At 38.6% G+C, this 27,593-nt stretch overlaps 2 protein-coding genes across 4 annotated transcripts; both read right to left on the bottom strand.

Moving 5' to 3' along the window:
- LOC120728175 (C3a anaphylatoxin chemotactic receptor-like) lies at positions 1 to 6,906 on the bottom strand. 2 transcript variants are annotated; one of them, XM_040022956.1, is made up of 4 exons: positions 6,638 to 6,906; positions 6,385 to 6,464; positions 2,262 to 2,444; positions 1 to 1,310 (listed from the first exon to the last, which is right to left on the bottom strand). In XM_040022956.1, exons 3-4 carry the CDS (start codon positions 2,436 to 2,438, stop codon positions 492 to 494), a joined length of 996 nt encoding a protein of 331 aa, XP_039878890.1. In that variant the 5' UTR covers positions 2,439 to 2,444; positions 6,385 to 6,464; positions 6,638 to 6,906; the 3' UTR covers positions 1 to 491. The 2 variants fall into 2 exon arrangements, with proteins under 2 accessions (XP_039878890.1, XP_039878892.1); XM_040022958.1 differs by lacking the exons at positions 6,385 to 6,464; positions 6,638 to 6,906 and having other exon boundaries at positions 2,262 to 3,510.
- An 8,594-nt stretch (positions 6,907 to 15,500) lies between these two features.
- LOC120728176 (fMet-Leu-Phe receptor-like) lies at positions 15,501 to 26,488 on the bottom strand. Of its 2 annotated transcripts, none has more exons than XM_040022960.1 (3): positions 26,345 to 26,488; positions 18,497 to 18,677; positions 15,501 to 16,546 (listed from the first exon to the last, which is right to left on the bottom strand). In XM_040022960.1, exons 2-3 carry the CDS (start codon positions 18,668 to 18,670, stop codon positions 15,653 to 15,655), a joined length of 1,068 nt encoding a protein of 355 aa, XP_039878894.1. In that variant the 5' UTR covers positions 18,671 to 18,677; positions 26,345 to 26,488; the 3' UTR covers positions 15,501 to 15,652. The 2 variants fall into 2 exon arrangements, with proteins under 2 accessions (XP_039878894.1, XP_039878893.1); XM_040022959.1 differs by lacking the exon at positions 26,345 to 26,488 and adding an exon at positions 20,970 to 24,426.
- Positions 26,489 to 27,593: the final 1,105 nt, after the last annotated feature.

Genomic DNA, 27,593 nt, shown 5'->3' on the forward strand with positions numbered 1-27,593 from the left:
AAATGTTGCAATAGTGATACAGATTACATGTGTGATATCTATTGCCTGTCAATTTAAAAATTATACCATTCCATAAATTTGAGGGCATTTAAAAAAAAATGTAAATAGTCTATGGTAAACATATCTAGATCTAAACATGATGTGCATATGTGTATGGTTTTTTTAACTTTACAGCAAAGAAATAGTTTACTTTAAAAATATACACTTACCTAAACTTGATTCAGCCTTAAACTTACAGATGTAGCCAGGTGACAGGTCATTTATGATCTTGTCAAAAATCCACACTGTAATTGCATTAAAATGAAAAAAAAATTGATTTGCAGTTCAGATGTCTGCACTCCAGTTACACTGGTAAAAAAAAAAAAAAAAACGAAAACATGGGCATATAATATTCTGAGAGTCCGGATTACTGAGAGAACCTTCAGCTTTATTTACACCCACTGCTGTCCGACTCATTTCTGCTGCTAAAAGAGTGCTGTAAACACAGAGCTTTAATCCAAAGACTGATCAGTGCACTGAGTAATTTGGCCACCTGTATCATCTGCCAGAGCCCTTGTATAAACTCCCATCAGACCTTGTTTAAGCCCATGCTTCATTTTTAGCCCCATGCAAAAGTAAAGCAGTGGGTTCACACAGCTGTTAAAGAAGGCAATGCTCTGTGCTACAGTAAACCAGATTTTCAGCACAGCATTATCACCATTGATCATTCTCACAAGTTGGAGGCAGTGATATGGCGCCCAGCACAGGAAGAAGGCAATGACCAAACATGCTAGTATACGCAGAGACCGGGACTTTGCCACCAAACGGGTACGTCTGATGCCCACACCAGCCAGGATGTAACAGATGAGAATGACCATGAAGGGAAATATGAAGCCACACAAGAAACGGATGGAATAGAGAGCTACTTTGGTGCTGTTGTGCTCCTCTGCCATCTTTTTTGGGTTCATAGAACATTTAGTCAGGTTGTTGTCGTCTATGTAAGTTTGTCGATGGATGAAGTAGGGAATGCTGAAGAGGATCGCTGCAATCCAGACGCAGACTGCTATCACCCTCGCTGTCCACAGGGTGCGTCGGCGCTTTGTGAGGACAGGCTGCCAGATGCAGAGCACTCGATCCAGACTGATCACAGCCAGCAGGAACACAGAGCAGAACATGTTGGTGTATTTGAAGAAGCCATAGAACTTGCAGAGGAAGAGGCCAAAAGGCCAGTGGTCTGACAGGAACAGCCGAGTGAGGGCGAAGATTCGTGTGAAGCAGAAGATCAGGTCTGCTATCGCCAAATTCACCAGCCACACATTGGTGATCGTCAGCTGTTGATGTAGAAGAAAATAAAAGATGGAAAAAAGAAGAGAGTAAAAAAACTAGAAAATAGTAAGTAACCTGACTGGGATCATGTTATCTATGGAGATTTCTTTATGTCAAAAGCTGTGCATTAAAAAAACATATAACCACAAGCAGATAACATCACTTCAAAGGTTTAGGTATTATTACTACATATGAAGTTAAATTTCTTGTGTGTCAGTTCAAAAACCTGCATGTATAGAACTCAACCACAAGGAAGCCATTGCACACCGGAGTGTCTGCTTTGCGAAAGCTACAGATTAATGCTCTCGCAGGTAATGCTAGTTTTATAAGATAGGACAGCCAGACTAAGCCTGGAGGCTTCCTGTGAAGCAAATGAGGATTCAGAGTCACCTGATCAAACGCTAACTGTATGCTTATATAAGCAATCTTGAAAATAGAGATTTTTCAAGGTCTTATTCAAGATCTTGTATTCAAGAAGAAGGATTTTAAAGTAGGTTCTGGATTTAACAGCGAGCCAATGAAGAGGAGTCTGTATGGGACAAATGTGCTCTCTCTTTCTAGTCCCTGTTGGTATGTGTTTGCATCACCTCTGAAAAGCTGCTTCTTCAATAAGCTTCTCGTATGATACAGGAAACATCTTCAACTTAGTTAAAAATGATCTGTGGTTGCAAATGTCATCTTAAGTTAGTCAACCTGTTACTTTGTACTGCAAAAGGATGTATTTTGGTCCATTCTTAACCCCAAACAAGTATTTTTTATACCTAAACCTGAAAGATAAGGGCAGCCGCAGATCAGGAGGTGGTTTGATCCCTGGCTGCTCCAGTCTGCATGCCAAATCTCTTTAGCCAAGATATTAACCCCAAGTTGTTGTTTTCACAGAGCTTTTGTTAAAAAGACAAATGGCAAGCTCAGAAGGTATTTGAAACATATTATACTTTTGTTTTTTTTATATCCACCTTAAGTTTGAAGCCAGCCACCCAGATCACCATGGAGTTCCCTGTGATGCCGAGCACAATGGTGAGCATTAAGAGGACGATGGTGACATTGTGCACTATGGAATTGATGCCCACCATAGTTGCCTGGTCATCCTCAGATTTGAGTGTGTGGGTGAGCAGCGAGGCATTAGGAAACATTGTGTGCTGAGAAAGAAAGAACAGAAAAAGTGCAAAATGTTACTCGGCATGAATCTTCTGAGTAAACAGTGTAGAAAATCATTTAATGGCCTCACTACCTCAATCAAAAATACTGAAATTCCTTACCGTGTTCCCAAACTGTTTCGTTAAAGAGAAGGGGAATACAATTTGAGCTGGTAGCTAACATTAAAACATCCATGTACAACATTAAAAAATTTTTGATTTTCTGGATGTGGAGTGAAGCTGTGGAACAGACTGGGGGAAGAAATATTCAAGCATATTTCAGTTTTAAAAAGTGGTTCAAAAATAATGATTTGCAAAGTACAAGGAAAAGGGCTTTGACTGGATGTTCTCTTCAACTACACACCAAGTTTGTGTACACGTGTACGCATGTGCATATGTATACATATGTAAATCTTAAATATGTGTAGAGCTCATGGTGGGTTACTGGGGTTATAAAACCAAATACATGTAACACAAGAAGAAAAAGTGCTGATTAGCAGTCAGTAAATAGGGGAAAGGGGGTGGGAGCTTATGCTAAAGCCTATGATTCTTCCCACTTCTTTGTGTGTCACAGTCCTGGGTCTTTGACCTGCTGATTTTGTATCCGGACTCTTTGGATTGTGGTTTATTCAGAGATTTAGTTTGCATTCCTGGTTTTAGGTCTTATTTTTGTGTTTCTGCTTTGTGTACCCCCATCGCAGTGTCAAGCCCGTATTTCTTAGTCTTTGTCTCCATGGTTATTGTACTTTGTGTGTTGTTTTGACAGCCTTTCATCCTGTGTTCAGTGTGTTTAGTTTTGCTTTGCCTGCTCTTAGTCCGTATTTGTTCCAGCTGTGTTCCCTCCTGTTTCCCATCCTTTTGTTATCCTGTGTGTATTTCAGTCCTCTGCTCATCCTGTCGTCCCTTATTTGTTGTGTGTGTGTTTTTTTTTGTACACCTTGTTTCCCTCGTCACTCCTAGTTCCTTGTTTCTGTTTTTTGCACTGTCCTGAGTTTAGGTCTCACTTCTGCCTGCAACACAGCCGTGCATGACATTTTGAACGTCATTACGTCATTTATTATCATTTTGTTTTTTGCTATATTATTTTAACATGTTTAAATAAAGAAACATAATTATGTATATAATATAAGGTTTTGTCTGTGAAGGTTCTCAGTCATCCAGGTCATCGTAGTCTAAGGAGCTTGGAAAAAAAGCGTCTAGACTTCTTTAAGTTTCTTGAAGACGTTTCACCTCTCACTCGAGAAGCTTCTTCAGTTCTAGGGTCAAATGGTGGGGAGTCCCAGATTTAAGCTCTGTGGGAGTAACCCACCTAGAGGGACAAAGGACCACTAATGATCCTCTGCCTAATCGCATGAGCCAAGGTGTGAAAAAGGGTGGTGGGAGTCAAAGAGGAGGTACTGGTCCGTGTGTGTGGGCTTACGGTAAACTTCAATGGTGAAGCTTCCATTGTCTTCAATGCGCACGCCGCAATCCAGGAAAAGCAAACAGTTATCCTTTGTGTCTTCTCTGGTGAACTTGATGTTTTTATCCACAGCATTGATGTGAGCAGTGAAGGATTCCACTTCTTGTCTTTTGATTTTGACCCAAGTGTCGTCTACATATCTGTACCAGTGGCTGGGTACTCTCCCTTTAAGGAGCCAAGAGCTTTTCTTTCCACTTCCTCCATGTAAAGGTTGGCTACAATAGGTGACACCAAGTGAAGAGAGAGACTACATCAAAGGTTTCATCTGAATCCAGGGTAAGTTTCTGGACCTTGTTGGTGAAGTCGGTGGAGTTCTTGATGTGATGTGGGGTGTTCCTCACAAGAGGTGCTAGGATGGTAGCAAGGTGTTTCGAAATGTTGTAAGTGGCTGAGTTTATGCTGCTAACAATGGGTATGACTGTCCTCAGGTTTGTGTTCTTCTCTCTACGACACCAACTGTCTGCCATCTATAATCCAGTTTTGAGATCCCTTCCCAGATGCCGTAACGCCCACTCACATCCTGGGCCATCTGACCTCAGGAAATCACATATAGGGTGGGGCTAGGTTTCACAATGAGCTCACCCGAAACCTTGGCTGATTGTGACCTACACCCATTTTCACACCTTGGCTCATGTGATATAAGTAGAGCATCATTAGGGGTCCTTTGTCCCTCTCGGTGGGTTACTCCCACAGAGCTTAAATCTGGGACTCTCCACCATTTGACCCTTAGAACTGAGGAAGCTTCTCGGATGAGAGGTGAAACGTCTTCAAGCAACTTAAAGGAGTCCAGACGCTTTTCTTTTCCAAGCTCCTTACACAATATAAGGTTTTATGTATCAAGATTTCATCAGAATAATCCAGCCATCAGTGGGTCCTAAAAGTAGCTCAATACAACCGGAGATGAACTACAAAACATATTGCATGTATGATGCAGTTGAATGAGTGTGTGGAGGGGGGAAAAATAGAAAGAGGGTAAGTAGCACTTCATAGGAAAAGAGCTGTTAAGTGTGTTTTCTATCGGGAAACAAAGCTGCTACGGTCAAAGGCAAAACAAACAACGAACGATTTGACCATACAGTTTACAAGATGAGAAAACATGTGGTTTTCTGTCTCTACCAACCACTTAAATTAAAGTTTACATCCATATCTGATAAGGTGTCACTATTATAGATTAAACTGAAGACTCTAAAGAAATTGGACAAAGATTAGTTTCACCATATCAGTGTCTGTTAATGTATTATATGTTTTTTAATAAACCTGTTATGTTCAGTAACTTTAGCGAGCAGAATTATGGTTTTAATGCAAATTAGCAAAAAAGATGTGATAATGAAGAAAGAAGAGAAAAGATTTTGGCTGGAATTGTCATGGTCCTGAGTCTGCCGACTCAGTGTTTTATGTTTCTTTATGCTTTTGTTCATTGTGAGTATGTATTCTGTTATGAATTGCCAATTGTTAGGTTTCTGTTCTGTGCTTGCCCTGGTTCCACTTCTGTGTTCTGTCTGTCTATGGTGTCACACTGTGTGTGAATGTCCAGTTCTGTGTCTGTGAGTTTCCTGTTTTATTCTGAAGGTCTCTGTCTCATGTGAGTGTGTTCAGTTTACGTTTCCAATGTCCCGTCAGCTTTGATGTCTCCCAGGTGTGTTTCCCTCCTGTTGCTCATCCCTTGATTGCTGCTATGTGTATTTAAACCCTTTGTGTTCTCCTGCCTGTTGCTGGTTCGTCTGTGTTCCACGGTGTCTTGTCCCTTGTCCCTCGTCCCTGGCTCACGCTGTCTCTCCCCCCGGTACCCTGTCAGGTTTGTCATTTAGCTTTCCCAGTTTAGGTCTTTAGTTTTGTCTTCCCTCTTTGCCTGTTTTGCGATCTCACCATTGTGTAAATAAAACATCACTAGCATTATCATCTACTGCCTGCGTTTTGGGTCCTTTCTCCCTTCTAGACCACACGGCTCGCCTCGGCAGCCGTGACAGGAATAACAGATTCCAAAAAATCTTTTGGCAACTTAAAGACAGAAACAAAAAAACAAACACAAAAAAAACATACAACTTTGAGAGTGCCTCTCTGTTCACATAGAAGTCTGACTGCTGACTAAACTAGAGTGCATCAAACCTCTAACGGCCTCTCCTGTGGCTTATATTAGTGACTGAGCTAATGTTTCTTCCCAGAAAATCTTCTAAGTCCTAATGCATGATCAGACATGATATGTTATTTTTCCAGTTTTTTTAAAAGTGTGTTCTGTTAATCTATAGTTTAAATTTTCACATCTTTCTCTTTTTCTTTTTTAATTGTAGAATTCTCTTCTGTTGTGTTTACGCTGTCTAGACTCCATTGAAGACATTTCTGAATACATTTCTCTAGAAACAAGCTCTAAATTAATTTTTTCTGTCATTTTATATTATTTTATTGATATTTCTGATTTTATTGTGAAGCACTTTGTGATTTTTTTATATATAAAAAAGTGATATATAAATAAATTGTACTTACTTACGTGTTGTTAATAAAATGTGTGCCAGACTTCAGTCAAAGAGTAAAAACACAATGTCTCCCCTGGTCAGGTTAGGCTCCTGGTTGAGCACCATTTGATGACATAACATAGAGTGAAAAATTATTTTAAGCAAGAGAAATAGACAGAAAAAAAAAAACATACTGTTAATAAACACTACAGTAACTGTAACAAATGTTTGTCTTAATGGAGGAATATAAATTGAGAAATTTGACCAAGATAAAGTTTTTTTACCTGAAATGCTGAACTGATGTTAGAGCCGAGGGGAGTTGCTTCAGTCTCAGTGGTCAAAGGCAGAATTGAAGATGCATCCGCTCATGTTCATCTGTGCCGTGGTTACGTCACGTTCGGCTATTATCTACTGTCGGTCACATTCGAGTACTCTATACACATGCACATCACTTCCTCTGTTTCTTCTAATCATGTGTTTGGCTTTATCTTCCTTTTAAGAAATGAGCTAAGAAACCTTCCTTTCTGCATGCATACTGGTTTTGTTTTCTTTTCTTTTTTCCTGAACACAACTACATTCACATAACCTCCTTGGTTATCAAACACACAGCTGTTCAAGCATAGATACTGCCAGAGGTTGCAGAATTAAGATCCAAATGCATAAATAAATTATTAAAACATAAGCCCCTTTTTCACAGCTGGCACAGAAGCCACAGAATACAAATGCACACAAACAAAAGAAAACAGAATCCAGAACATAGAAAAGCACACTAGAGGGGGAAAACAGGATGCAGGACAACAGCAAAAACAGGGCGTAAATCCTCACACTGATGCGAAGTGGTGACGAGTGTGTCTCATCACCCTCTGATGAGACACATTACCTTATTATTACTGTATTTATTTATTTTTCTTCCAGTGATGTGTTTGCAACATTATTGAGTTTTGATTTTCCTTTTAGCCTCATGGTTTTCCAAGAACTGAATTTCACATTTCTCTGTTTCAGTTCCTATTTATTTGTATGGTGACTTTCAGTTTTTTTGGCTTAGCTGCCTCGGTTGTACTACTGTTGGGGTGGTTATAGCTCTGGAGTAAATAGGTCATCGACCAATCAAGTGCTAGTAAACTTAATAATAATAATAATAATGGATTGGATTTATATAGCGCTTTTCAAGGCACCCAAAGCACTTTACAATGCCACTATTCATTCACTCTCACATTCACACACTGGTGGAGGCAAGCTACAGTTGTAGCCACAGCTGCCCTGGGGCAGACTGACAGAAGCGAGGCTGCCATATCGCGCCATCGGCCCCTCTGGCCAACACCAGTAGGCGGCAGGGTAAAGTGTCTTGCCCAAGGACACAACGACCAGGACAGAGAGCCCGGGGATCGAACCGGCGACCTTCCGGTTACAGATACGCTTAGTTAGTATTCTTATCTGTTTTGCTGTTGTCCTTCCATGTTGCCCTCTCAATTGTTGTTTTCTTTTTCTTTTTACTTTTTTTTTAAAAGATGTAATAACTGACACCATTTGTGGTTTTAGAATTCACAGAATTTGGGAAATGATTTTTGTTATCAAAAACTGCTGCGCACATCTGTTCAGTTGTTTGTCATTTACATGTCTTTATCATTGCTGTTTCAGAGAAATGGCTTTTTTTTTTTTTTTATCAAGGAACCATCTTTGCAATGCTCTGCAGTTAAGGGGGAAAACAGAAAGTAGGCTGCTCATCTCAAAAACCGTCTGCAGAAATTCTTCAGAAAAGCAAACAGCTTTTAATGCAACACCACCAGTTAAAACATTTTTCAGATTGTATTTTTAAGTGTGTGGAACTGGAGCCAGATTCTTATTTTGTTAACTAGTAAATGTGTGCCAATGCATTTCATCCATTTTGAGAAAAAAGTAAATTAACCGTACAGAATCCAAAATTTTATTTCCTCACATATAAAGTTTTACATAACCAGGCCCCATCTTATCTTATAGATCTCAAAGCATCATAGTATCTAACATTTCATTTCTTTCAGACAGCAGGCTTACTAGTGTTTGTTCAAGATAAGTGATCCATTAAATATGCTGCAACAAGCATTGGCTCCTGGGGGACTTCCCATGACGCAGTGAGTATTTCTTCAGTAATAATTCATTATTAAGTGTGCATCCTCCTGTCTGTCCTTTGTCCTATATCCTTCTGCTTGCTATCTCCTTATTCCTAACTGATGATGGCAGACTGCCCATCCATGACCCTGGTTCTGCAGGAGGTTTATTCCTGTTAAAAACAAGTTTTTATTTTTTGCCTTCCCTCCATCACCAAGGGCTTGTTGAAAGGAGGTAGTGTAAGGTAAAGTCAAGTGCTTTGATGCAGCTGGTGTTGTGAATTGACTGTGTAATTAAATTGAAATAAATTGATTTAAACAAGTGGGACACATCTGGGTGTTTTAGCAGCAAGTGTAATAATATGCCACAGGATGTGTTAGCACACCACCGCGGCTCTTTGAATGGTAGTTCACCACAAACGGTTTCAGATCTGTCCTGCTCAGAAAGCCACAAATTGCTGTCAGAGCTACATTATTCCGACCCCTCATGTGTCACAGCATTGTTCTGAAATTTGCAAAACCTAAAAAAGTTGTTTGAATGCCAGTCAAATTTCCAGTATAGTTTCCAGCCACCTCCCATATGTAAACCCTGCAACCTTGTGTCACCACTGGCACCAGTCCGAGATATTCAGATCAATGTTTGTTTGCTGTTTCCTGATCTAAGGTTTTGAAAATAAAATGGTTAAACGTTTTATTACTATTATTTTTTTAACAGAAGTTGTAGGATATGCCTGTTGATTCTCAGAGATGAAAATTACATAATTATTTTTATAATAATTAACTGTTTCCAGGAGTAACATGAAAGCCTTGGTTGAAGACATGTTCATGGAGGAGTTATGTCATAAATTAGAAAGTGATCTTACCACTGGAAGCAAATACTGGAAAAGGTCCCAGCGATTGAGCACAAAGACTGTCTCACTGCTGTTTAGAGAAGCAAAGCTTTTGCGGTCAAGAAATGAACATGGCTCTGTAATGACTGCACAGCCCACGTCAGCCTGAGCTGAAACCACATTATTGTGGCTGTGTCTTTACCAACCAAATGACCTGCAGCTTTCCCTCGTGTTGTCATGTATCATAGGTGCTGAACACTTTGAAGGAAGTGAGTAGAGCGCCATAGATTAGTGCCACCAATTCAGTATGCAAGTGTGAAATAAGATCAAAAGGCTATTTTGCTAAAATCTAGAGTTAAATTGATGCCGAGAAAGTGTTCTTCCAGAATGATTTTAGTTTTTAAGTTTAGTTTGACCTTTTGTTTACAAGATGCCATCAGTCTAACATTTTATTCTTTTTCTTTCTTTTAGTCTTTTTTTGTTTTGTTTTCTTTCTTTTTTCTATACTTAACATATATTAACATAATTTTTGGAGCATGCCAGTCAAGTTCACAGTATAAACCAGATATAATTACATGTAAATACAGTTAGGTCCATAAATATCTGGACAGAGACTTTTTAATAATTTTGGTTCTGTACGTTACTACAATGAATTGTAAATGTTTCAGGGGCTCTAAAGTATTTGGACTAATTAAATAACTGAAACTATGTACAATACTTGGTTAAAAACCCTTTTCCGGCAATGAAAGGCTAAAGTCTTAAACTCATGGACCTCACCAGACGCTGGGTTTCCTCCTTTTTAATGCCCTGCTAGGCCTTCATATCAGCAGGTTTCAGTTGCTGTTTGTTTGTGGGCCTTGCTGTCTGAAGTTTAGTCTTCAACAAGTGAAATCTATGATCAGTTGGGTTAAGATCAGGTGACTGACTTGGCCATTCAAGAGTATTCCACTTCTTTGTTTTAATAAACTCCTGGGTTGCTTTGATTGGATATTTTGGGTCATTGTCCATCTGTATTATGAAATGCAGCCCAATCGATTTGACTGCATTTAGCATTAGCTGCATTAGCTCAATTAGAACAGACAATATGTCTCTGAACATCTCAGAATTCATTTGGCTGCTTCTGTCCTGTGTCACAATAAACACTAGTGTCCCAGAGCCAATGGCAGCCATGCACGGCCAACCCATCACACTGCCTCCATCGCGTTTTACAGATGATGTGGTATGCTTTGGATCATGAGCTCTTCCACTCCTCATCCATTTGAAAGGCACCCTTCTTTCAGATGCAGTGGATAAATGCCAATGGCATTGTTAAAACACAGCTAGATCTAGCAGTGATGTGTGACACCACTGATTTTCATTCCAGTCTAATATCAAGTAAAATTCAGGCTGATATCGACGATACTGATCTGAAACAAATACTTTCTACAAAACGTTAGTGTGTTTGCAAAATCCAAAGCAAAAGTAGGTTACTTCAAATGATACATTCATAATGAATACTAGACATCAGACTACTTGTTCTTATTGTTTCATTATGAAGAATTATCATACAAGAATGCAGTCAGTCAAAACAAATGTGACTGATAATAATAATAAAGCTGGGAAACATTTTCTATTTACATATTATTATCTATCTATTTTATATATAAAATATTCTTAAGTTGTATTTTTATTTTTGAAAGCCTAACCTTCACTGCAGATATACTGTATAATTTAATGAAAGCTATTCTATATAATCCACTTTAAATGCTCTACAACATTACCTGACTAAATATTGACCAACTGAATTGATGTGAGGCGATAGTGCCTGCAGCACCAAAGGACTCCACAAGTGACACTTCTCTTTCCTCAGCAGCACCTATCCCTCTCAGTTTATCCCTCTCTTCAGTTTGCCTCGTTATCTCATCATCAAACTCATCATCATGTTCTGTGTTATGATTTACTTTTGTTTGTGTTTGACAAGGTTTGTGATCTTGGCCGTCTGTGATCAGCCATTATTGTCAGCTGAGTGAGTGAGCACACATGAACCGTGATGACTCTTCACTGTCATATTTTGCATATTACTATGACAGGTGGAAGAAGAAGTGGTTTCCACCACTCATTTAAATGATCCCAATAATATACTTTCCACTGTGTTCCTGTTAATAATAAACTACAAATGTAATCATGGTGTACCATGATTGTGCAAATGGTGCCACAATGTGTCAGTATTATAGAAAGAAATCCTTTTGAACAAATGAAAATTAAGCTCTGAAAATCATTTTTTAACGCAATAAAATAAATTGGTTCAATTCCCTTCAATTCAGTTTATTTCTGTTGTGCCGAATCACATCTGTCGCCTTGCTACTGTGCATGGCATTTGGAGTGAGTATGACTGTCACGGTATTTTGAGTCATGGATTGCATCATGGATTGTTTTCTTGTTCTCTTGTTGTGGTTGTGATGATTATTATTTGAGTTTCATGTTTCTGTTAACCATGTTTTAGGAATTGTGGTTTCATGTATAGTTCAGTTCCATGTGTCATTTTCTGTCGTTCTGTGTTGAGTCCGTGTCTCTGAGTTGTGATTCATGTTTCCTGTTTTATTGTGAAAGTCTTTGTCTTATGTTAGTGTGTGCAGCTTTGTTCCTCATGTCTCGTTGGCCCTGATCTCTCCCAGCTGTGTCTCCCTCCTGTTGCAGATTCCCCCGTTACTACCCTGTGTATATAAGCCCTGTGTTTTCCCATGCTTGGTGTTGTGTTGTACAATCAGATCATGCATGTGTGTTTTTGTGGCAGTTTTTCCATGTTCAGTACCATTGCTCAGTTTCATCTTTTGTTTTATGCCAGCAATAAAGCTGAGGTTTGATTTACAGTTCAGTGTCTGAGTCCTGCGCTTGGATCCTCCTCGCCGCCTGCCCGCACACAGAGCCCTGACAATGACACTGATTTGATTTTTAACTTACTTTAAATGTTATTTTTAGCTTTAAAATTGGATCTGGATATTTCCTGTATTTATAACACTTTATGACTCAAACATAATAGAAAAATAATATTAGTTAAAGGTGCTGATGTTCACCCAACTCCAGGTACTTTCTAAACAACATCCAACGAGCAAACAACATTAACTCATTCAGAAAAAATGTAAAATATGTTAAAGGATTTGTTACGAGTAGAAGTAGAACATTTTCCTCCTCCCTCCTTCACATTTGAACCAATTTATGTGGCAGCCTTCACGCCAAATAATAGTATTGGCATCAATATGAAAATTTTGGTTTGGCTATTGTTACCAAGTCAGAGGTACTCCAAACACATTTAACATTTTACTTTTAGTTACACATAAAATCTTTGACTGTTTTTATGTGTAAACTACAGAAACTGTAATCCACTACTTCATATACAGGTGGTAGTATGTGCACATGCATTATATCTAAGAAGGGGACACCAGCCACTGTGGACCACCTGGCTTCAAAGTCTTAACGTCTTGCTTCAGATGAAAGTAGCAGACAAGAAATATCCAAAATGAGGACAGTGTCTGTAATAATGTTCTTCTAAATAAAAGCTTCCTCTTCTTCTGAAAGCTTCTTCTGAACAGTGGTTTCGCAGAAATAATCAGATCACATCCTCTTTGCTTTTTTCCCCCATTTCATTTCACATATTATAGCTTTCTGTTTGAAGGCAAGATACTTGTCAATACGTAGTTTCGTTTTGATTTAGCCAGCTTGTTTAGGGCTGAGCCACACCACAATGAGGCCAGTGGGAATCTAGAGCTTAGCTCCATTTCAATTTTTCAAGACAAAGTCAAGTTGCTCATTTAGAGATTTATTTGAAGCAAAATAAAAAGTGCCACTTTTGTTCAGTTTAAGTAGTTATTTGTTCTTTAAGAAATGTAACTGACAAAGGGCCAAATAAAGGTTTTTATATTGTACTGCCCTCCAGAATTCATAACTGGCAGTCCAACACAGTAGAAGAGTCTGATAACCCCCAGCTTCTCTTCATGATGGCAAAAGCCAAAGAACCAGGTCATGTGATGAAGTATGTCTTAATCTTACATCATCGTAATTTATGTCTTAACCTACCTACATATCCCCAGACAAGAACACTGATGTTGTTCATCTCCACAAAGGTATAAAATATAGTTTATAAGCTGAATTTCAGTGTTCTTGTCTGTGCATGTTAGCTTCAGTATGGTTAAGGTTATGGTTGTGGAAATTCAGTGGCAAATCTGTAAAAGGAAGCAAACTCTGGTGCTCTATGTCAAAGAGAAATATCTCCGTCCATATAATACAACTTGAACACGTTTACTTCCTGTGTGATTTACACTGAATGTCAGAAGGATTTCAATTAGTAGTTGAGCTTTTTATTGTAAACATAAAACACAAACGCAATTTTATTTTTTCAGTTTTTAATGAACACTGTGTTTCTTAAAGCACAGACATATTGCAGACCTTTGCACAATGACACTTCAAAATTAAACTTTATCAATATAATCCCATAGACAGTGCTATTTCCAAAGTCATATCTTATATTTCAGTTATTTACAAAAACCCACGTGCGCATCATTGCAGCTACTCTGTTTAGCTTTAATCATATTTTTATGGCAGAAATGTTATTAAACAAAAGGAACAGCAGGTTTCAGATAAACGGTTTTATTGTAAACAGAGTTAGTGATGTGTAAGCAGCTGAGTAAATACTCTGGTGCTGTGTTTTATAAGCTGGTTGCTATGGATTGATATTAACTAGATTCCATGTTCATAATATTTGACTGCCATAAAAGTCTCAGCCCACTCTCCCTCTTAAGTAGCAGTAAGATACACACAGGATGGATGAAATACTTTTGACGCATTTCTCATGGTAAAAACAAAAGACGAAAAACAAAAACAAAAACCACACGATGCAGCTTGGTACACTGCACAGTTTCCATTCATCTAACTTTCAGAATGACCTCTATACACAAGACAGAGTCATGACTAAAGCTATTACTGGCTTTTTTTTAATAGTCTCACTTCCCTCTGCTTCATCACAGTTCCACTTTTCTTCTGTGACTTCAATTACATGTTCAAAAACACAACTCAGAAATGTGACATCCAGGGCTCTACTGACACACTCACATCTATGGGCAATATAGAGTCACCAGTTAACCTAACACCACTATCTGCATGTCTGTGGACTGTGGGAGGAACCCAGAGTACCCAGAGAGAACCCACACAAACACAGGAAAAACAAGCAAACTCCACACTGGCCTGTGAGTGAGACCACAGTGCTAACCACTATATCACGTGCTGCCCACTTTGAACAACATGAAATGTAAAACAGCTTTGCAATATATCTACAACACAATAGCTTTTTCTTAAAAATAAATATTTTCAAAAATGACTTGCTCACATTTTGGAATTTTTCAAATGCACCAACAGGAAATAAAATCCGGTTTGAGAAGAAAAATGTGAAAGAAAGAGTGTCCCAGTACTTGAATTACAACATTAGTTGTTTTAATATTTTTTAAGTACACTTTTCATCTGGAGTCAAATAAGTCCTGCTCAAAACCGTATAGGTACAGATGAACTATTATGCTTATATGCTTGTAGAAAAACCTAAAGACCAAAAGAGGAGTGGACTGCATTAGACTGCATTCTACTACTTGGCATAATTTAGATCGCTATCCTTCACATCTTACTTTCACACTTTACTGATATTAATCAATGGATAAAATAAATAAATAACCCTTTGTTTGGTGGTTGGATGCTAATTATGGCTTTAGTTACAAAAAAGTTGCAGTTATTAACATAAAAATCCCATATCAGTAAACAACAGTAGACTATTTTCTCTTTGTTGAACAAACAAAACAAACATGAAAAATAAAACTGTGCAGTAACTGTACAAGCAGGCTGTCCAAGACGTCTGTATATCATTGAGCATTGTCTGACAGGCTTCTGTGTCAGTGTGTGACCCCAGCTATTCAAGCTTGTTAGCATTAGCTGATTATTAGTATGCTGCCCTCTTGTCTAATCTAAACATATTTTTTCTTTGTTTTCTTGAATTATTTTATCCACATAAACTTACCTGTTTAAATCTGGTTCTTTAGTCCCTAGGTTGGTGTGGATAATAATAATAATACCACAATCGTGTAGTACTTTGATATCATGGAGGGGTGTCAGTTTGATCATTTATCTAATATACTCATTTTGTCCTTATTCTCTCTTGTGATACATCAACCCAGCTAATCCAGGTTAAGGTGGACACGAACACTTCTCACAGCTCCTTTTTTTTTTTTTTTTGAACCACTGTGGATCAATCCAATCATAGGTGAAGACTTTCTATTTATTTCATTACCAGTGTACGTATCATATAATGATGATATTGTGATAGGTTTGAAACATGTCCTGCAAGCTTCAGGATCAATAGAGGGAAAACTTAAACTTTAGCCACACCCATTGCTGTCAGACCTGATCCCTCCACTATGAGAGTGCTGTGCTTTGACACCGAGGTTTCATCCAAAGAGCGATCGTTGGAGTGAGTTGTCTGTCCATCAACATCGTCTGCCAGAGCTCTTTTGTAAACACCCATCAGACTCTGCCTGAATCGCCCCCTCACATCTAGCCCCATGCAGAAGTACAACAATGGGTTCACACAGCTGTTAAAGTAGGCAACACCCTTTGCTATAGGGTACCAGATTTTCACCACTGCGTTTTTATTGTCCACCATCTTCACCAGTAAGAGGCAATGGTAAGGTGCCCAACACAGGAAGAAGGCAATGACCAAACTTGCTAGTATACGCAGGGGGCGGGATTTCCCTGACAGGCGGGTGCGTCTGATTCCTACAGCGGCCAAGATATAACAGACCAGAATCACCATGAAGGGAAATATGAAGCCGCACAGGAAGCGGATGGAGTAGAGAGCAGCTTTGGTGCTGTTGTACCCCTCTGCCTTCTCCTTCGGATCCACAGAGCACTTACTCAGGTTCTTCTTGCCCAGGTAGACTTGTCGATTGATGAAGTAGGGAATGCTGAAGAGGATCGCTGCTATCCAGACGCAGACCGCCACCATCCTCGCTACCCACATGGTGCGTCGACGCTTTGTGAAGACGGGCTGCCAGATGCAGAGCACTCGGTCCAGACTGATCACAGCCAGCAGGAAGACAGAGCAGAACATATTGGCATATTTGAAGAAGCCATTGAACTTGCAGACGAAGAGACCAAAAGGCCAGTGCTCAAAGAAGAGCTTCTTAGTGAGAGAGAAAACTCGTGTAAAGCAGAAGATCAGGTCTGCTATCGCCAGATTCACCAGCCACACGTTGGTGACCTTTGGCTGTGGATGAAGAAGAAAATAAAACAACAATGATAACAGGAACATAAAGAAAATCAAAGCCATTATTTAAATGAAGCATGTAACCTGATTTTGATGGCACTGAATTGCCATTATCATTTGTGCATCACTAGTACGCGCCCTCATCTGCTGTTTTTACCTGGAAACAGTTTGGCCTTAAACCTGGTAACCACCCATTACTAGTGCTGTCCTGCAGGGTAAAGTAAGTACCTTGAGAAAAGTGTTAACCATGTCCTATTGGGTCAGGTAGAGGGGATCGATATGTTTGCAACAATAACAACTGACTACTCAGTGGACTGACCACATTCAAAACTGTTAGTTAAATATATATATATATATATATAAATTTAGCCACACTATCCACTTTTACAAGCAACAAATCCCCAGTCAGGCATAATGTGTTGTGAGTAATTCCTCATAATTTCTTCTTCTTACAGATTCACGGATTCCTTTAGGATTCACCACAATGATTCGCCTCCTTGGTGGGTTTCCTCTTTTCCCCCTTTGCCTCCAAACTGCTCAGCCCCAGCTGTTTCTCTGCTGCACTAATTTTTCATCTTGTTCATTCTGATCACTCCCAATAAAAATCCTGGCATCTTCAGCTCTTCACTCAGCCTCCTGTCTTTTCGTTAATGTCACTGTATTCAAACCATTAATCATAGCATGTCTCACTAAACCTTCTCTTGTAAATCTCCTCTTTCACTCTTGCTACTTTCTTCTTCTCTGTTTTTTCTTGTTAGTTTGGATAGTTGAACACAGGTAGTGAAGGCAGATGAGTTCAAATATCTCGACTCCCTGCATGTCCATCAGTTTCACACACATGTATTTGGTCTTGATTTTACTGACTTTCATTCCACATCTGTCCAGAGCATACCTCCACCTCTCCAGGCTCACTTGCTCTCACTATGATCACAATGTTATTTGCAAACATCACAGTCCACAGAGACTCCTGCCTGGTTTTATCTTTCAGCCTGTCCAGCACAGATTCCTGATGCCTTCAACCCATCTGTAACTCTTATCACACATCCTACCACCATCTCACTGTCCTCATGTCGTCATGTCCTGCACCACCCTCACATACTTCTCTACCATTCCTGACTTCCTCATACAGTATCACAGTTCCTCTCATGGAACCTATCATATGCTTTGTCTAAATCCACAAAGACACAGAACAACTACTTCTGACTGTCTCTGTACTTCTCCATCGACACTCTCAAGACAAGACAAGACGTGACATTATTATTGCTCTTTCTTGTCACAGAGCCAAGCTTCTGCTCACTGATCATTACTTCTCTTGTTAACCCTTTGCCAAACTCTTATTTCTTTAGCTAGGACACACTTGGACATAAGCTTTTTAGGACTTAAGTTGATTTCCTTATACGCGAGTTTTGCCTATTTTGAAGGTTAAATTAAAAAAGGATTGCGTGAGATAAAATGACTAGAATTGCATTTTTAATTTGTATCACTTTTCATGAATAATCCCATATTTTAAACCATCTTACAAAGTTTTAGCATTATCAAAAACAGCTAGTGTTTATATGAGTGTGAATCGTATGTTATGTAACAAAGAAAAGAGCCCCTATACTCAAGTGAATTATCCCGGTTATGGCTCCCTGCAAAAGTTACAAACAGGGGACAAATTGTTGTTGTTTTTTTCTTTTATTTTAAGTTGCTTTGAGTTTCCTGTGTTGGTGCTGTGACACTGACAAAGTCACATATCTGTGCTGTCTTCTATCCCAATATGTTATTACCCAAATGTTACTGACGCTTATCAATCAATCAATCAATCAATCAATCACGCCTTTATTTGTCACATGCAATGTTACACATACATGTTACCTGCAGTGAAAACCTGCAGTCTTATAGGGAGTTGTAAAATATTAAACTGTAAATATTAAGTTATTTCAAATATATGACACACTCCATATCTACCTTAAGTTTGAATCCAGCCACCCAGATCACCACAGAGTTCCCTGTGATGCCGAGTACGACAGTCAGTGTGTACAGGATGATGCTGACATTGTCCATGATGGCATCAATGTCCACCCCCTGGTCATCCTTAGAAGACTTGAGTGTGTGGGTGGGCAGAGAAGTATTTGGAAACATTGTGTGGCTGGAAAAGAGAAAACAGAAAAGGGCCAAAATGTCAGGCATGTTACTTATTGTGTAATTCAACCGAGAGACGGGAAGAAAACACAAGAGTCTATATTAAAAAACAAATATAGATTCACAGACTCCACCTATAAGCCAACTTTTTTCTGATTGACGGAGCCTATCTGTATACAGTTAAGCATGAGATCAGCATATAACATCGCTGACATCCTAAAGACTAAAGAGCAGGAAACATGTTTAGAGCAGGTCCATGGTTTCACATGGCTCTGCGGATCCCCGAGTTTTAGTTTGTTTTTTAGTTTTGGAGCCCTGTTTTATACATCATATTCATACCTATAGGAAATATAGAATAACCAATAAACCTAACCCCAAGCTGGAGTACCTGAGAGTACCCACACAGACACAAAGAGAACATGCAATGATGCAGATGGTGGATTTAAACCCAGGACATTTTTGCTGTGAGGCAACAGTGCTAATCATGAGCTCACCGTGCTGATTATGTGTGTATATGTATATCTATATTTTTTTTTTCCTTCCACTCTTTTTCAGCTCTGTCTTTATACGTTATAATCCTGTTCTCCTATAGATGGTTTTAAATGTTTAATATTCCTTTTTCTGTTTTACTGTCTTCTTTTTTTTAGTATTGCCTGTTTGCTTGTCTGTTCACTTCCTGTTTTACTTTGGTTGTTGGTTTTGTTTTTTCTCTTGTTTTCAGTTCATTTCTGTGACTGTCTGTCCCGTTTTCACTCCTGTCTTTTTTAGTCCGTATTCCAGGAAGCAGACTGAACAATCTGAGTTTAATCAGCAACTCTGAGTTTTCAGTTCCACTGCAAGGAAACTGTCCGATAGTCTGAAGATTTAACTCTGAGCTGAGAATAAATCTGTGATGTAATCATTGTTCCCACACTTACTATTTTTATTAACCATGAAGTTGTCAGTGGAACAAACCCACATTTTACTGGGATATCAGGATCAATTTCTGCAGAATAATTCACCTCGCTCTGAACTTTGACAGCGGCAGGAGCAGCAGGAAGGAAGGAATCAGAGATAAACTCAAAGAGAAACTATCCAGTTAAGTTCACAGAGTCTGTAACGCCGTAACTGACTCAGAGTTGAAGTAAACTCTCTTTCTGGAACACACTAAGGCTCTGCTCTGGTTGGCTCCTGAGTTTTTCCAAAGTATTAGTTTAGCTCCTGTGTGTTTTATGGATGCCTGTGTTTCCCTTTAACAAAATAAAGGTTTTTGGCTTTTTGGCTGTGTGCTTGTCTCGCTTTACAGTCCTCTCAACACTGCTTATCGAGACACAGGTTACTTGTGTATATACAGAGACAACTGTATTTGAAGTCATATTAAAGTTGAGCTTGCATGATTATAACGGTATAAGACAGAAAATAATGAAAAGCAGAATAAGAACCACTTTAAGTAGATACATGTATACATTCATTAGTCCCAGGTCACAGGTGTGGGTATTTTAAACACTGGAAAACAGCCAGTCAGTTTCTTTCGTCCCATAACATACGGGCGGATTATCTGCACAGTCGTGTTTACACTTCTCCATTATTCACATGTAGGTGAAATGTTTCAGAAGCATGTCTTATTTTCTTCCTGAAAGTTCTAGGTCAACTAATATTTTAGAGACTTCTCTATATGTGCACTAATGCAGTGCAGTGTTGCTAACTATGTTGCTTACATGCTAAAAATATTTCAGGCACTTCAAACACTTTCCACAGACCTCCCGTGCAAGTGGAAAAAAAATCCCCTGACCTGCTCAGAAAACTGCCGAAATGGTACCAAGTGGCTTTTGGGGTGTGTGAAGAGTCTTTATATACTTTGAGATCTCCAGACACCTTACTGCATACAGTTTTGTCATTTAAACATTAGAAATGTGTCATTATTAATATTATCTTTAACAGTGGTTATAGGATGTTGCTCCTGGCACAATTTTCAGAAGAGTTACAGATTTACATTTTTAAAAACACTTAATGCACATGTTTAGCTGTCACTCTAGGACAAAGGTCTGATCATGAAAGTTTAAAGGGTGAAGTCTAAAATCAAAATTATTATGATTCTAATGAGGAGACAGAGTTTCTTTCAGAATAAATGCATGGAACCCTCAAAGACCTGAGTCAGTTTAGATCAATTTGATTTAGCTCAGCTATAGTGAAAGTGCCGACAAAACAATCAACAACTGTGGTGGCCACAGCACAAAGCTATGAAGTGCAGCACAAGATTAACAAAACCTTACTTGATAAAATGTGTTTCCAGAGGTCATAAATGAAAAAGTGATCTTACCACTGCAAGCAAATACTGTTGAGCTTTAAAGAAAAAGAGCCCAGCTGTCGAGCACAAACATGGCTTCTGCTGTTTAGAGAAGCAAAGCTGCTGCAAGGGGAAATGAACATGGCACTGCAGTGAGTGCACAGCCCTACTTCAACCACAGATAAAAAAACAAAACAGTAAAAACCCTGCCTTGTGTTTGAATGTCTCTGTAAACCAGATAAACGGCATTTTACGTACATTTGTGGTAGATTTGAAGAAATTCCCCTAATGCAGCAATATCAAAAGTGTGGGCTGTGGCCTGACAGGGCCATGATGATAAGAGTGAGTGGACTGCAAGTGATGAAGTCCTCTCAGTGAACCCGTCTCACTGACGACGCTACGTCCAGATGAACAAAATCAACTTTCTGAGACTAAACTAAAAAACCTAAAAAAAAAAAAATAGAATTAATGAAGCTAAATTATTAGATTAAAATGTGACAGGACTGTGTAAGACTTGTTTTTGAATTGGCTGGGCTGTCTGAAATATGGGCTACTGTGGGTTAAAAAAAAGTTGGTCTGCAGGACAAACCAAAAAGTGCAACGGCTCAGTTGTTCACATAGCAGCCAAGATGGCCGAGATCAGACGAGGCGTCATCTGACCTTTTTAAACCCAAGAGATAATGTGACAGAGGAAGTGTGTCATCAGTCTGTGAAGGACAGCAGATACAAATGCTTAACAAACCAGAGATTTCTACCAGTGCTTTAAAGAATTCACACTCATTAATATGTAATATATAGTGTAAACGTGTGCCAGCAAGTACGGTCAGAAAGAAAATAGCCTAAAAGCAGTCAATAGCTTATAGCTGAGTTTTCCAAAAACTGCTGTGAGATTATGTTGCTACATGAGATACCGTTATAGTCATTAGTGTTTAGATTTTTTGTGTTTGTCAAACTTGTTGATTTCTTGGTTATTTTAACAGTGAGTTATATTTCTTTTCATGTCATTGATTCCAGTTTTAACTTTGTGGTTTTCTTGGGAATGACTGCGATTCTCTGGTTTGGTTCCCGTTTAACACGATCTGTTTAGACAGGGACTTTAACTTCTGCATGTTTTTGTTTTCTATCTTTACTCTGTCACTGGGCTTATCTGTTGTCCTGTTATGCCTCCCCCCGTGTTAGTTCATTCTTGTTTACTATTTCAGTTTCATATTTTATATCTTCTTCCCTTTGCCCTTTGTCAAGACATTTGTGAATTATTATGTGTGTGTTTGGATTCATTTTTTGGTTTGTGGCCTTTTTCCTTTATGTTTTTTCTCATTCCTAGAAACAGCTTGAAACTGCCTGTTTCTCACATTAGGTCCTCTCTTCTCCATACCCTGACAGATAGACAGCTTATCTTAGTTTAAATAATGAGCAAAATCAAGTCAAGCAAAACATAGTTTTAGAATTCATCTGAGAATCTGAAAACAATCTGAGAAGTGTTTTTGTTACCATCCATCCAAAACATCTGCACAGATGTTTTCTTTCAATTTACCTGTTTTACTGGTATTTTTCAGAGAATTGCCTTTTTGATCAGAAAACCATTTTGTTTATACATTTTCATTAGTAAAAGTGTTAAATTGAAAGTTGGCTACTAATCTGATAACATACTTGCAGCTGTTCAGCAGAAAAGTGCACGTGATCTTAATACAACACGCTGTAGAGCATGTAAACAGGCTTCTTATATTTCTTTTAAAATTAACATTCTTGCTAAAACCTTTTAAAGGTGAATGGCTGCAATGACCAGATTATAAAGAAAATTTAAAAAAAATACGTCAGACTTTTTTTTTACGCACATAGGTGACACACAGTTGATGTGGTTTGCCAGCAGGAAAGTCAGCAGCCAACCACAGACTTCACAAAACATGAAAGAGATGAAAAGAAGCTCTGAATGTCATTTCCTTTACGTGTGAGGTGTTTTGCATCTGAGGCACGCAGACAAAGAGGCAAGCTGTAGAGTAAATAAACTGTAGAAAACATTTAAATAGAATTTAAATCATCAAATCTTTGTGTTTCTACAACTGCAAAAAGTAAGATCAAACACTGACAGGAAGTGTGAAAATCCTGTTTTGCCTTGTAGATTCGCTTTGCTGTAACAAAGTGTTTCCTTACGTTTGCTTTGCGTGACCATCTGATTGAGAGCTTGAGTTGGGGGGGGTGTGGGGGGGGTGGTGAAGCATGGACACTGCTGCTTTTATGTAAAGTGAGGTGATAAAATGACATATTTAGAGTAAATCCTGCCTGTATGTACCAACACGTTTTTATTGATTTATAGCAGTTAAACTGATTTTATTTTCATTGTGCCAAAGATTAGAACATGAAATCCATTTTACCTGTTTCTCTCACCCAACGTGTTGTGGATGTGATTATGTTCAGTTTAGTTGAATTCAGATTTTATTTATGAAGCACTAAAATCACAATAACAGTCCCAAATCCAAACTGGGAGTTGGATCCACTGAAGAGGAGCCTGAAACCTGAAGGACCGACTTCCGATTCTAATGTTAAATATCCTCAGAACGACAAATAAACCAGCAGTCTTAAAGCAGCGTGCTCTGTCGGATGAACTGAAGGTTTTATGGAGTTTTTAGGATATAATAATAAATTATTGCATTCTAGAAATAATAGATGCATGAACTAATCTATTAGATTCACTCTGAGACAGGATGTTTCTGATATGGGAGATGATGAGATAATGTGCAAATGCAGCAAAGAAGATACAAGACTTATCAGGACATCTCTGAAAGTGGTTAAAAACGTAGATAATGTTGCACATTCGGTTTACAGATGGTTATAAAATGATTAATGGGAGTTTTCAATTTCAGGCCTCTGATACTGTTCGTCTTCACTCAGAGAGTCACAGCTCATCTTAATGCTGATGTTTGTTTTTAAACTCATTTACACAAAAATCTCCCCGAGGTTGCAAATTTAACATATGAAAAACGTAATCACTTTTCTAACATTTAATGGATACAGACCGTTTGTGTGTAATGTCATGCTCATTACTCTTGTTTTGATTCACTGTACATGGCACAGTGTCTTTTGAACTAGAAGCTGATCTCCAGCTTGCATGTGAGTGCATGTGCAATACATTTAGGCTTTTAGGAGCTAATGAGCCTTCTATTTGCCTTTAGAGATGGCGAAGCCCTCATTTTGTTAGCACAGTCCCACAGCTGTGTGACAAAGTACCTATTAAAGCTTTTAACTTTGATCTACGGACAGAAACATTACTCTTTTGTTTGGTCAGTTAGTCCACTCCTGCTGTACAGCATGGATTGCAGTGAAACTAAACACAGTCAGACTTTGTCCTCATGACAAAACTACAGAATTTGGTACCTTTTCTCTACTGCCAACAGCTTTAAATACAAGAAGAAGAAGGAACAGGGAGCTTTAATGCAAATGCATCACTACCAAAAAGTAAAAATATAATTTTTTTCTGTAATACTGAAAATCACACAAGTATCACAATAATGTAGTAAAAATAATTACAGTAATCACATTACAGCCACAAGTCAAACTTTTTTTTTTTTTGCCTGCAATGAGTTCTTTAATTATCCTCAAGACAGAATCGCTGTTACAATCAGCTGCTTTCCATTTGCGTGCAGTGAGGCAGAAAATGAGAGAGCAGCCTTCAGTTTATGAGGAGTGGAAATGTGAACATTACTTTTATTTTTTCATTGCAGAAATAAAAATTAAAAAAACAAAGCAGCCAGAAAACTGCTGCTTTGAACAAGACAGTAGCTGTTGGCAATCCCCTGCAAAGAAAGCATGCTAACAGAAGGCTAACAGGTAAGAACCAGAGTTATGCTAAAGGTGAGTATGCTGACCACATGCATTCATCGGGTAACTAAAGCAGCGATTAACTGTCAGGCTTTGAGCTTGTGCTCATACTTATTTCAGCAGAGGACTCACTGAATGAAGCTCCCCTAGTGCTGGCTTTCAGCTTCGCTGTTGGCTTTGTGTTCTTTTGTGGTCATACTTACACACACACACACACACACAAATATGCTTGTGCATTCATTATGACAGGGATTTGTTCCAGTTTGTGGGACTGTAGCCTTGAGGTATCTCGTTACCTGATAATTATTCGCTTTCACGGGTGCTACAGAAGTAACTGATAGATCAAATGTGTAGAATCAATTTATTTCAAATATATGTTAATTACAAGGAAGTGAAATTGTATGCCATCTTTTATTTGATGATCACACAACAATGTGATCATCAATGTGATCATGTATGTAAATGCATACAATAATGCATTTACACTACTGAATTATTTTGGCATTATCACAGAAACAGACAACAGATATTTTTGAGCAGCTTATATCTTTAACACAAAGAGGGGAACTTTCTGCCCTGTGTCTCTGTGTTTAAATTTAACATATAGGGAACCTGAATGTGTGGTTTGTAGAGGTCACAATTACACATATGTAATATGTGGACATAATCTTAGATGTCTTTTGTGGTAGCCTTTTCTAATAGTATCCTGTATGTAAAAAACAGTCATGGTGAAATTTCATAAAAGGTACTGTCCATGCACAAAAACATTGTGCAATAACTAGAAATCCAGCTGCTGTTTCTGCATGTTATGTTTGAAACACCAGTATTTACCATAATTCTTGCACGGCTTATAAAATTGGCATATTATCTAAAGCATGCCTCCACAACAGCCCCAATTTGTCATTTGACCTCTTGGGAAAACTAATTGCTCACACCTGATTTACAGCCTCCTCTAATCTGGGTCACTAACTGTGTTTGTGGTGATGGTAGTTCTGAAGTATTTGTAATGCGTGTTCTTTTTTTCCAGGTGCTCTATCACCCTCCCACGGTCTAAAGACATATACATTAGATCAACTGATAATTAGAAATTGATTGTCAGTGTGAATGTTTATGTATTTGTGTTGTCCCTGTGATAGACTGCTGAGTACCCCACCTTTCCCTCATTGTCAGCTGAGGTAGGTTACCTCCCCAACCCTGCACTGAATTACTGGTTAATAAAATGAATGGATGTGTTGATAAATGTTCAAAAGTGTTCTGCCTACTGAACCTGTAGCATCGAATGCATCAAATCTTTAATCGTTTTCTTTACGAGTGTAGTCTTTAGATTATCATAACATATTTCCCCTTTTTAGTCTAGTATCAGTCACAACCACCAGCCTATTGTAAGTTCAATCAAATATATACAGCTCAAACTCTTAAGGAATTAAATAAGGAAACCCTACCTGGTTTTTTCTTTTTAAAAATTTGGATGATGTAAGAAAACACAAAGTGTGTAAAAACTCCACAATACATGTAAAACTTTTGGTCATAAGTGGAAAATATCAAGTAACAATCTCATCTGACAAATCCAGACAAAAGTTCAGAGTCCTTACCTGCAGTTACTGGACTGATCTCTCAGAGCTGAGGTGAGCTTCAGTCGTTGTGGTCAGAGGCAGAAGTGAAGATGTGTGCTCTGTTATCTGTGTCGCAGTTACTTCAAGTGGTTCTCTTTGTATCGTGTCTATCACGCGCAGACTTCCTCTCTGTGTTACTGTCATGTGTCTAGCTTTGTCTTCCTTTCCTCATGTAGCTGCTTCTCTTTTTCCACACAAACCCACCCTCACGTCGCCTCTCTGTTTGTCAAACACACACACAGATCCAAAAGCACAGACACTGAAAGACCAACAAATTAATCAGACTTTAGAGCGATTGCTTTCTTCTTCAGCATCGCATTTATTCAAATGGAGTCGCTGACTTTGCGTAGTTACAGCAGAGGGATTCTCGCATTGTCATGCATGTTGGAGCCGTCTTCACCTTTTTTAATTTTTTATTTTTTTTTGCTGATTTCCATTAAATGTATGCCCAGATTTTAGAGTAGCAATTTATTAAACTGAACCGCAGCCTCCATGTCGTCATGAGGTTACAGCTGTTTCCAGGAAACAGGGGGCTATTTGGCCTTGAATAGTCATCCCGTAATAGAACGTCACGACAGAAACTGAGGAGACCACAGATGTGGCTGATGTAACTCACTCCTTTGAAGAAATAATAAAAACACACACAAAAAAAGAAAGTAAAAGAATTTGTATCAAAATGAAAATGCAACCAAGCTTAAGTAACATGACTGATATACATAAAAAGCTGTGGAACACTGAGTATGGGGAAAGTGCCACATATTAAAATAGACGGTGAACTTAAACCTCAACCTTTATTGACAAGAAGTATAAAGAGAAAAAAGCATGATCCTGCAGTTGTCCAGCAGACAGAGAATGCCATTAAACGGATCCTCCGATTGTGTGCAAACAATGTTGATTTAGCACAGGCGAAATTAATGAAACAGGTCAGCAGTAAAACAAAGAACTTCAGTGACTTACAGGTTATTAAAAGATAGTGGACAATGAGGCAAGTAAACATTAAAACCCCGAAAGCCACACGAGTGACTACGCTTTGAAAAAAAGGAAGGAAGGAGAAAACAGAAAACACTCAGCAGAGTGTATATAGTCTATATAGTCTCTGAAACACAACAACATTTAGGAGAATGATTTCATTCATATACCTGATCACAATAACAGTTTAAGTACACATTTAAGGTTTGTATTGTATTTCACTACATCTTACAGGACTGTATTCATCTCAGAGCTGTGT

Source organism: Simochromis diagramma, unplaced genomic scaffold (genome assembly GCF_900408965.1).
Source record: "Simochromis diagramma unplaced genomic scaffold, fSimDia1.1 OVJJ01000307.1, whole genome shotgun sequence".
Classification (NCBI taxonomy): Eukaryota; Metazoa; Chordata; class Actinopteri; order Cichliformes; family Cichlidae; genus Simochromis; species Simochromis diagramma.